Source organism: Oryza brachyantha, chromosome 12, assembly GCF_000231095.2.
Source record: "Oryza brachyantha chromosome 12, ObraRS2, whole genome shotgun sequence".
NCBI classification, from domain to species: Eukaryota; Viridiplantae; Streptophyta; class Magnoliopsida; order Poales; family Poaceae; genus Oryza; species Oryza brachyantha.
The window spans coordinates 4,278,010-4,289,060 of NC_023174.2; the positions used below are offsets into that span (position 1 = coordinate 4,278,010).

An 11,051-nucleotide genomic window follows, 5' to 3' on the forward strand; every position below is an offset into this window, starting at 1 on the left:
TTGTTGTATAACGCCTGCAAGATAAGAAAAAAGGACTTGTGCCATCTTAACTAAATCCAGACTAGTAAGTGAAAATCAAATCAAATGATTATATCTTTATAGGAAAATATTACTTGGAACATTTTTGCACATAAATAAAACCAACAAAGAATCGAATGTAGAGTTTTCACTATAAGACAAAAGGCTAAACGAACTCTAACATCATATAGTACCCATCTTCATTGTTAATCATTATTAGTGAAGATCAAATTACACTTTAACCTTAGGTGAGCTACTCACATGAGTAAATGCCAAACACCGAATATTGGGATCGACGCAAAACTAAACATGTAATACATCACATAGTCAAACAATCTATTGTGATCTCCACCCTGTTATCATGATGTGACATAGGGCTTTCAAATGTAACGTCTCTAAAAGTAATGAGAGCACCAATATGATCCATGTCAAATCCTATTATCAATACCAAAAATAGCATTACATTTACAATGGCATATGATATATGAGGAATATACTTAAATTAAAAAAAACCACATCATGCTGCTCATTGCCACGACTCCCAATGAAATGTCTTATATCAATAGGACTCTCATCATTTGCATGTGCCTTATAAACCACGTGCAAAATTTGAATTTTGAGACTTAAATTCAAGGTTAATGTTGAGGTTTTTTCATGCAGTGTATTTTGCAGCATAGGCTTTTAAATGACAATAAAAATATAAAAAATTAACTTATTTTGGTTGTTGTTCATTTATTACTTCTCAAATATAAGTCTACCAATCAGAGCCCAAAACCTATAACAACATATACATAAACCTACTTACGTGCAATTAGCTTATCCAATTGACAAATGGCTAGAACGTCAATGGTCATATGGTGACAGCAATGACACATCTCTTGGAGTTGCACGACAGTCTTGCCTGAGATTTAGCTGAATTTAATGCGTACTACCTTAGTTTCATCATTCTCATTTATAAGACAAGTTTCTTTATAGATGCCACGAGCATATACAATTATTTATATCTTATACTTTATTATTAATTCTCGATGGGTTTATGTACTGTTTGTGATAACCAAGGACCATAAACATCATAATAGTGGAACATCATGTGCAAGCTCTCCCAAACTCTCATAGCATGACATAGAGAAAAAAATTGTTTGATTAGTCTGGGAAAAACACTAGATTTTGAGAATCATAACTGGGTACATTAAACAAAATATAGGTACAATAACATCAGACCATAAGCAAAATCACAGAACTTGCACCTTTGAAAAGGCAAACGAGTTACAAGTTAGCGTAACGGTCCATAGAGAACATATAACATACCTCGTTAACATCGTACTCATCGCGGTATACAAATATTTTTTGGCGTGTATACAAACATTTTTCCTACCTGCTCCTGTCGCCGAGTCGAATACAACGAAAGTTCCAGAAAAAAAAGTTTTTTCGTGATTCGAACGGAAACGGAAAAAGCACCAAACTTCTCGAAAAACAAAAGGGAAAATGTAGAGATACGAATACGGTACCATATCCTTCATCACTACAAGACGGCAACGGTCACCACGCGTCCTCTTCACACCCTACCCTCCTCCTCTCCTCTCCTCCCCTCCCCTCCTCATCGCCGCCTCGCCTCGCCTCGCGACGCATGGCGGCGCCGGCGCTCCTCTCCGCCCCGCCCCCGCCCCCTCCGGTGGACGACGACGGCGCCCCAAGCCCCGCCACGCCGTCCCCGGAGCCGGAGGGATCCTCGCGGCTGCGGTGGCCGGCTGTGCGGGTCACCTCGGAGTTCGACAGCGCGACCCGGCTCTTCTCCCACCGCATCTCCTGCCGCGTGATGGACGGGCTCGCCAAGCTCCGCATCCGGGCGCACCACGGGGGAGGGGGAGCCGCCGCAGGCGCGCTGCCGCCGCCGCCCCCCGAGGTCGCGCTCCTCGCGCGCAACTTCTCCGTCGCCGTCGACACCGCCTCCCGCACCGCCCTGCTGCGGGGCGTCGCCGACCTGGCCGGGTCGCTGCGGCTGCGAGCTTCACACAACACCAAGGTGCGACCTTTTGGTTGGTTTAGAGTGCATTTACTGTTCTATTTTGCCATCTCGTTGTTCAAAAGGTCAAAATCAACCTTTGCATATTTATCTCATTTTGAAGAATAATTACAGCACTCTCGGCTGTTAGAGGGCTTTAATCCAGACCTTATGCCGTCCGGGACGATAGAAATGGGATATGCAAAAGGGGGAAAAATTGGAAAAATCTATTTCAAAGAGACAGATGGACCCACACGGCATACACTTTGAGTGTTAAATTTATAAACACCACATGTTTGGAGACCCATTTTTATAAATCAGTACAGCACTCTCCGCTGTTAGAGGACTTTAATCCAGACCTTATCCCATCCGGGATGATATAAATGGGATATGCAAAAGGGTGTCGGTGAAAGTTTTCTGTTTTCTTGGTGATTAGAAGGCAGCTATAAGTAGAGGCTTTTGAGTGAAGAGCAGAGACGGACCAGTTATTCTTGCATTGTTTGGGGAGAAAGAATAAAAGTGCATGTACGTTTGTCCTCTTTATGGGTTTAGTAATGCTGATTCTAGATGCCAAAACACATGGCCTGACATACCATGCAGACTTATGGTATGTCTGCTGAAATTTCGAACTTTGGTTCTCACCTTGTGCATTATTACACGTGTTATTGGATGGCCATATGAGCAGCCTTGTGCATTTCATGTGGTTTTGTTTAGGATGGATTGATTGAGTTTGTGCAATGCTGCAAAACATGCATGCGGTACAACTGAATCGGCATTAATTTTGGAATTCTTGAGTTGAGTTGGGAATGTAGTGGAACACTGTGGCTAGTTATTTGTGAGATCAAATGTACTGCACTATGCGTTGCACTTTATGAATATCATATACTACTCCCTCCGTTTCATATTATAAAACTTTTTAGCTATGCCTAGATTCATCTACTGATGGATGTATATTAGTTGTATATATGCCTATTCATTAGAATCAATATAAATCTAGATAATGCTAGAAAGTCTTACATTATAAAACGGAGGTAGTAGTTCTTAAAAACTTGTTGTCATGCATTCTGTACTTACTGTAACCTTTTGAGTTTACAGATGTCCTTTAATATATTATTATCCTAAAAATCATAGCTCTAGAGCCATTTTCTGCCTGAATGATTCCTGTGTTGAGATCCCTTGGTAAATATGCATGATTTGAAGTTTCAAAATCAGTTGCTATTGATGCTCATTCTGTTTTTAGAGCAGTGCCGTGAGATTCCTGAGACTACCTTATGTTTCAGAATTGCCAGAATGGAGAGCAATCATATTTTCATATCGGCTGCTCGACCCACATTTTGTCTCTGTCTTGCAGTCATGAATATGACAAATCAATTGTTTCTTGTATTCACTTGGATAGGTACTTTCAATTGAAGTACCACAGTAGAAAGGTGTGTGTTCTGTACACGGAGAAGCTATCCTGATAACATCTGTTTTGTTTCCAATGATTTTATTTTTGAGAAGTTCTCTTACCAGCTTGCATTTTCCCCAACCATTCCTGAAATTATTAACTGACATCAGAACTGAACTCGAAAGAGCATCTGCTGAAAGTCTGAAACACATTTATGAATCGGCATCACCATATTACTAATATATTCTTATTATATGTTTCTTTTTTTGTGGTGGGTAGGTGAGTGGGATTGCTTTGGCTTGTTAATCAGAAGCATGTTGATCAAATGATTTTGAGTTTCTGACACTTTTGATCTTCTGTATAATGTACATTCTACCTGTTCTCAATAAGACGCGAGTGTAAAAAAGGCTTTGCATGCAGGAAATTGTTTACCATGGACAATAAGTTGGTATTTTATCTATTTGTTATTTTAGAGCATAGCTTTTATTCTCTTCCTATGGGAACATGTGCGGTCCTGTTACATATAATATCATTGCATGGTCCAGGTGATCATTTTTTGTTTTCTCAGGAGCAAAAAGGGGAAGTGACAGTGACAGCAAATTTGGGTGATTCACCATGCAAGATTGAGTTATCATCTGTGGTTCCACCTGATGGATTGGTCAGTATTTATGCAACCAAGATGAAGTGAAATATTCATTAGTTTTTGGACTGTAGGGAAAACACTATGTAACCTTTGCTATTGTTGATAATGTTAAATTAGGAACACCTTGCATGAGTTCATGGATCTTATTTTTTTTGTAGCCAAGGACAACCTTCATCTTCCCCAATGGTGAAGTTTCAGTTAAGGAGAAATATTTGGATGAAGGAAACAGGGTTTTGTCAGTAAATGGCATGGTGAAGTCTAATGTTCTGAATGGAGTTTTTACCGCATTATACAGTGACGATGAGATGAACTTAAAATATCGTTACAAGGTAAATATCTCTCACCTGGCTATGTTTCATTTACATCAATATTACCATCCCACTCATTATGGATAATATGTTGTATTTTATAGGATGAAGAGTTATCATTTATTCCCAGCATCTCTTTACCATCGAACTCATTATCCTTTGCATTTAAGCGCCAATTCACTCCTTCAGATAAGTTAAGGTAAGCGCAAGTCATGGTCACCTTCAGAGTAGTTTATTGCTGTTGAGCTGTTTGTTTTGGGTTGCTGGTGATGGTCGTCGTCCTTTTGATTTCTGTGGCAAGTCTTTTTGTAATATACTTGGCCCTAATGGGCTACTTTGAGTCTTCTTAGACTCTTTTCCTTCTTCTTAATATAATGAGAAAAGAAAAGCTTTTGCACTGAAATTCAAAAGTTGTTTATAGTTGAAACACCATCATGGAGTGTCCATTTGACAAACCTTATTCTTAATTCACTGGGTTAAGCAGACAACTGTAAGTGGGTAGATAGCTGGGGGTGACTGAACAAGGATGAAGAATCTCCAGAGGTGCCTAGATTAATTCATCTTTATTGCTTCACGAAAGGAGATACAACCCTTAAAACTCATCTGTAAAATTATGGAAATATTTCCTCCGTTCCATATTATAAGAATTTCTGGTCTTGCATAGATTCATTTGTATGCTAATAAATTTAGACACATATACAAAACACATACATTGATGCATGAATAAATCTAGCCATCTAGACAAGACTAGAAAGTCTTATAATATATAATGGAGAAAGTGGTATATAATAGTTCAACCAAATCATATCCCTAAGGTAGCAGTGAAATCTTATGCCACACAAGTACTGTCCATGCTTGTGAACATTCTTGCATGCAAGACTTGTGAAGCCGCACAACTTGTACGCGAAGCTTGAGCCTTGAGGTACGCCATTTACACTTCATGTGGTATTTATCATTTTCAGCTACTGGTACCAGTTTGACACAAACTACTGGAGTGCTGTCTATAAACACAAGGCCACTAAGAATGTCAAGTGGAAAGCTGGTTATGAGTCTGACCAAAGGCTTGGATGGGCATCTCTTTGGGTAAGCATTCATTCACTTATGCTTCAATGTCAACGACCGAGACACAGATTGGTAAACAGCTTTTTTTCATGTCTTAACATTTCTTGCACCGTGTATTCTAGTAACTTAAGCTGAATTTGGTGTCAAATAATTGTTTGTTTGCTCTATTTTGTAATAAATGGCAAAGTATACGTCTAGTTTTTTAGCTGCGTGCATCTTAGTTATGCAGAGGTCGGAAGTGGTATTTGAGTGATTGTATCATCTTGATGACCTAAGATCAATAAAAACTTCCTTTATCTAAAAAAATATTTTCTATCATATGAAATTGACGCCAATCACATCTTGGCATGTAGGTTGGAGATGCAGGGGGCAAGACGAAGGAGGTGCCTTTGAAGGCCAAAGTTCAGTTGACGCTTAAAGTTCCACAAGACAATGTAAAGAATTCAGCCGTAATGTTCCACGTGAAGAAAAGATGGGACTTCTAGTTTATGAACTCTGTATTACACCATGCGCACATAACTAAATTTTGTGCACAAATAAAGGAAGAGTAATAAAAATAAAAAATGTGGATGCATTTCCATGAGTCAATATGTAATATGATCAGCTTATCTGCTGCAGAAATGGAATGTTATTTTGATGTACAATCGACCTATGACAAACAATTTTGTCGCAGATCCATTTACAGCATTGTGATTAGATCGACGTAAATACTTCTGTTGACATCAGTGCAAAGTTAATATAGGAAATATATGAACTGATAAATAATTAAATACTCAAGTAAACTATACTGATACCGAACAACTTTTACAAGGTTTGCACATGCAGATCTCAACCATTTCATTGCCAAAGGAAAAAAAAAAGAACTGCAATGCTTCCTACCCTAACGGCCTAAGTGTATCCCCAACGGTTCATCTTTCCCATCCTTCATAGAGTGTGAGATAAAAAATGAGCTTCAGCAGAATATTTATCTCATCCTCTATTTTTAGATATCATCCATATTAGAAGAGAGACTTTATATTTAAATGTCCTCTCTCTATCCTCCAAAAAAATATGGAGAATGTCATATATAGATGATCTGCTAGAGTAAAGAAAGATATAAAAGATAAAAATTGTTTTACATGATCCTCAGAAGATATAGATGACTAAATTTAGATGAGTTGTTGGGGATGCTCTAGCCCCTAACATCAAAGGAATCCCAACCCTCCTTGCCAGTTGCCACCATGAAAATTGCATTCAACCACCATTTAGGGCTAATTCTTAATCCCAATTTTTGGAAATATTGATTGTTAGATTGCGTCCAAACTCCTGACCAACTGAACATCTGAGATGTGGAGGGCACAACGGCTGAAGACTGACGAACAACTGTCAACTAGCCATAATCGTGAAATAAACCTCATAGGTGCAGTGATATCAAGGATCAAAGTAGGGTGGTAGTGTCCATGTTTCAACCCATATTGTTGCTGTTGATCCAAATCCTGTGCAACATGTATTACAGTAAGAAAAAATATGTTAAATACCCATCCTTAAGTCACAAAGCCACACCGTCACAGTATGCCCCCCCCCCTCCCCAAGGCGCGTAGATCCACTTGTTGGCAAAGTAATCAAGGAAAATTAGGATCTAAGAAAACATCTTATTCCTGTAATCTTCATCGAAGACATCTAACTATTGATCACTGATTATCGAACAAAATATTGTTTTCCTTGGGAAATATTCTGTTCTTTTTGCAAAAACAGTTTTAATGGTTTCATATTTGTGTGATGGGCCTGATGGCAACATAGTAAGACATCTGTATGATGTTTATGCTTTAAACATGAGAGCGTGTACTATGTAGCAGGGTAAGAAGAAAATATCTGAAAAATAATTTGAAAGATTGAAAGAGTAGCCGATAATAACATTAAAGTGTATCTAGCCATATAATTACCTTGAGTGATAATGAACATTTTTTCATTTACCATCAGTGGAAATCCTTTTCATCTTGGGTCCACATTCTGTTATCCGCTGGCCAATTCCATGAAACCATGCAATGGTGGTAATTCACATTGCATCTCTAAGAGAAGACAAAAGGATATGCATTCAGACTGGAGACCAAGAGGAGCCAAGAAGCTGGCCTAGAAGATTAGGTTCCTGTAAAGGCAAAGAAAATGCATCACTTTTTGCACAGCTTGACTCTGATAGGGAAACATTTGATATTGTACCAACACACATGACATACAATGTTTTATGATGATTGTCATCTCAATTGGTGTCTTACGAGGTTTCTGACTCTCTACTGCCAACATTTTTAGGATGTTTTTTCTGGGTATGATCATGAATTCATGATCGCAATTAAATTCAATCCTACTGATTCCAGTAAATAAACATCGATAATATCTTGCATATGTCCTCACAATTGTAAAAATTCACCTATAATTTATTCACATCTAAGGCAGAGTGACAAAGTCATTATCAAGAGTTAAAATACTCATGGCAATTTTTAAAAAATATCTAACATAGAATCAAGTTTAAGAACATTACAAGAGATTGAAACTATAGTTTGGCTTCTGTTTACACTCCTTAAGGTTAGGAAGTATTACAATCAGTGAATAGTACCGACTATGCTCCAGGAGTAATTTTGAAGAATCCGTCAGTAACCCAAAATCATTACAAATATTGCACTTGTGACTCCAAATACTATTACCCTGATAAATTTACACAACATTTTATACAATTTAAATTAAACATACCTTTCATCATCTATCGTGATATCCTCATTAATGTTTATAGCATCCCTTTGTAATCCTCTACCAGGATTTCTTTCATAGGAAATAATTTCTTCATATGCTTTATGTAAGATATCTTTTGCTGCTTTATACGTAGCCTTTGATACAGATCCCTTCTCAGCACATCTGATGACATTAGCACACAGGACATTGTAACGGCTTGCAGTGGATTGACAAGTAGCATCATGGTGGCTATTGTTGTTATCTTCCGACAATTCATCATGTTTGGCATTCCTTGTCCAGCGTTTCAAAAAGTAATCAGGCGGAAGTGTACGTGGATCAACTATTACGAATACTCCAAGAATATGACGGCATAAAATACCTGAGAACTCAAAGTACTTGCAACTACACTTTGCCATCTTACTGGAAGCATTATAAGTCACACAAAATACATCTGATGGATTATCTTCATCTTTTCGGATGCTGAATTTGCTTATACTACCATCTTCAGTTTTCTGAATGATATAACCCAAGGACTCTGTGAACTCTTCTTGAAACTTACTGAAGACTGCTTTTGTGTAAGTGCTTGCTGCCTGTTTCTCTATTGGCCATGCAGTCTTTGTAGTTGCCTCAAACCAAGTATCAATATCTGCCTGTGCTTCATTTTCATATCGGCTTGCCATGGTCAAATCAAGTTGATTAAGGAAAACCTCCAGCGTTGTCTTTGTGTTGAAGTATTTCTTGTAAAAGTCATTCATGGTCTCTAATTTATGTGTGGGGGATATTTCTGCAAAAAATGTATCCATCATGTACAAAGGAACCCACTTTTGGCGTATATTGTAAATTGCTTGAAGCCATGTATTTTTTCTCAAGTCATATTTCTCAATGATTGACATCCACGATGCTTCAAATGTAGATATAGTTTCAGATCCAATCACACAGCTTTCAAGCTCATCTCTTAGTGCTGGATGCTCAGAGTATGCATGACATAATTTTTGCTTGGTTCTACTTAAAATATACCACTTGCAGAAGCGGTGAAAGGAGTTTGGAAAAACCTTTCCAATTGCAGCCTTCATAGCCCTATTTTGGTCAGTGACTAATGATCCTGGTGCCTTCCCACCCATTGCTGCTAACCAAGTTTCAAATAGCCAAGAAAATGAGGATTCAGTTTCTTCTACAAGAAACGCACAACCAAACATTACAGTCTGAAGATGATGGTTGACACCTGAAAAAGTGACAAAGGGCATCATATACTTGCTCTTCTTGTATGTTGTGTCAAATGTGACAGCATCCCCAAAATGTTGATAGGCTGCTTTAGCTCTAGAATCAGCCCAAAAGACATTCATCAGACAACCATTCTTGTCTACCTGTATGGCATGGGTACAGCCAGGGTCATTGGCTTGCATCTTCTTCAGATAATCAAGAATACCCTGGCCGTCTCCACCCTCCCCAAGGATGTTCTGCCTAAGAGAGGTCATCCCATCAGAGACCATCGCGGTCACCTTGTCGGAGGCATCAGGTAAACCTCTGGCACGAAGATACCCAACTCTTGTACCGAGGCCAAGGCAATGGTTGTGAGCCTTCTCAAGCTTGGAAACAACCCAATGGTCCTTCTCCCTGACCACCTCCATCATGGCATTGCAGCCCTCGCGCATCGACATCCTCTCACGCTTGCTCGTAGCCTCACCGGACGGCGGCTGCTTCTTCTTGTACACCCCTTCCCTCGAGCAAACAAACCTCTTCATGATGACAACCTCCTCCACGCCTTTGGAGCGGCGTGACCGGCCGACGCGGAAGGGGAACCCAAGCCGCCTGGCGTACTCATGGTAGAACATCTTGGCGGCCTCGTCGGACTCGAAAGTCATGCCGAGCACTGGCTCATTAGGATCATCAGCATCAGCAGGAGCAAACTCCCTCATCACATCCTGCTCCGCGACGGCGTTGAGAGAGACGGCCTCCACATCAGGAGGAGCTCCTTCTAGAATCAGGCTATCATTCTGGCCAGGCCGAGAGTCCAGGGACATGAGGCAATCGACATAGTCGGCAATAAGCTCATCACCCTCCGTCCTCGCACCCTCCATCATCATCGCTGCGGCTCACGCATCAAAGAAAATGCACTATCTTTTATTTGTTTGAGCCTCAAAGAAATGATATTTGGGACGAAGCTGGATGGCCTAACCTAATTGGAGGGCAAGAACTCAACCCAAGCCCCCGACGGGGAGGGGGCGGGGGGATCTCCAGTCTCGGCCACACGCGGCACCACGGCGGTTGTGTCTGCGGAGGAGGCGAGGGAAGACCGGAGGACGGAGGAAATACCTTGGATTCTATTCGTCGCCTCGCCGCCCCCTGGCTCCAGACCGGCTTGCCTACGGTGTGGGCGAGGATGATAGGGCCGGGCGAGAGGAAGCCGTACACACCGCCGCGCTCGCGGGGGGAGGAGGCTCGCCGGAGCCGGAGACGAAGAGGGGAGAGGGGAGGGGAGGGAGGGAGTGAGGGAGCCGAGACGAGGGGTTTCTTTGCAAAACACGAATTCATATTTCGATAAAATGGAATTTATTCCTGATAATTATTGGTATGAATTTCACATTAAACCCCAACTTTGTTTTTACCAAAGAAAATTTCTCTCTCCATTTGGTAGAAAATAATCTCTAAGTTATGTAAAATCTATACTTAGTAAAATAATTTCTAATTAAGAAAATCTATTTATACCATACTAAAAAGACTACTGGTGGTGGTCTGCCATCACCACTAGAGTCAATGATGCGTGCGCTACTGCTGTCAGTGTCAAACAACTCCAACATACTAGTTAATGACGTGTGGGTCGTCGAGGCCGTGCGAAAAGACGACCGCAGCCACCGAGGCCGAGGGCAACCAGTAGTAGTTGAGGAATACCGCCGTCGGCTAGCTTGGCACGAGATAGGGAGGAGGCGA

At 40.5% G+C, this 11,051-nt stretch overlaps 2 protein-coding genes across 3 annotated transcripts; one reads left to right on the plus strand and one right to left on the minus strand.

Annotated features, from left to right (window-relative positions):
* The first annotated feature begins 1,567 nt into the window (after positions 1 to 1,567).
* LOC102711213 (outer envelope pore protein 37, chloroplastic-like) lies at positions 1,568 to 6,092 on the plus strand. The gene is made up of 6 exons (XM_006664373.3): positions 1,568 to 2,041; positions 3,976 to 4,065; positions 4,209 to 4,379; positions 4,463 to 4,557; positions 5,321 to 5,441; positions 5,774 to 6,092. The coding sequence occupies exons 1-6, from the start codon at positions 1,646 to 1,648 to the stop codon at positions 5,903 to 5,905; spliced, it is 1,005 nt and encodes a 334-aa protein (XP_006664436.3). The 5' UTR covers positions 1,568 to 1,645; the 3' UTR covers positions 5,906 to 6,092.
* Positions 6,093 to 6,520: 428 nt separating this feature from the next.
* Positions 6,521 to 10,781, minus strand: LOC102711490 (protein FAR1-RELATED SEQUENCE 5-like). Of its 2 annotated transcripts, XM_040529697.1 has the most exons (4): positions 10,300 to 10,781; positions 8,145 to 10,209; positions 7,343 to 7,545; positions 6,521 to 6,895 (listed from the first exon to the last, which is right to left on the minus strand). In XM_040529697.1, exons 2-3 carry the CDS (start codon positions 10,205 to 10,207, stop codon positions 7,530 to 7,532), a joined length of 2,079 nt encoding a protein of 692 aa, XP_040385631.1. In that variant the 5' UTR covers positions 10,208 to 10,209; positions 10,300 to 10,781; the 3' UTR covers positions 6,521 to 6,895; positions 7,343 to 7,529. The 2 variants fall into 2 exon arrangements, with proteins under 2 accessions (XP_040385631.1, XP_006664437.1); XM_006664374.3 differs by having other exon boundaries at positions 8,145 to 10,781.
* Positions 10,782 to 11,051: the final 270 nt, after the last annotated feature.

Excerpts from the sequence above, each read along its gene's own strand:
- LOC102711213 (XM_006664373.3), top strand. The coding sequence starts at position 1,646 with ATGGCGGCGCCGGCGCTCCTCTCCGCCCCGCCCCCGCCCCCTCCGGTG. Across the intron at positions 4,066-4,208 it reads TGGTTCCACCTGATGGATTG|CCAAGGACAACCTTCATCTT; the intron begins GTCAGTATTTAT and ends TTTTTTTTGTAG. Across the intron at positions 5,442-5,773 it reads TTGGATGGGCATCTCTTTGG|GTTGGAGATGCAGGGGGCAA; the intron begins GTAAGCATTCAT and ends CTTGGCATGTAG.
- LOC102711490 (XM_040529697.1), bottom strand. The coding sequence starts at position 10,207 with ATGATGATGGAGGGTGCGAGGACGGAGGGTGATGAGCTTATTGCCGAC.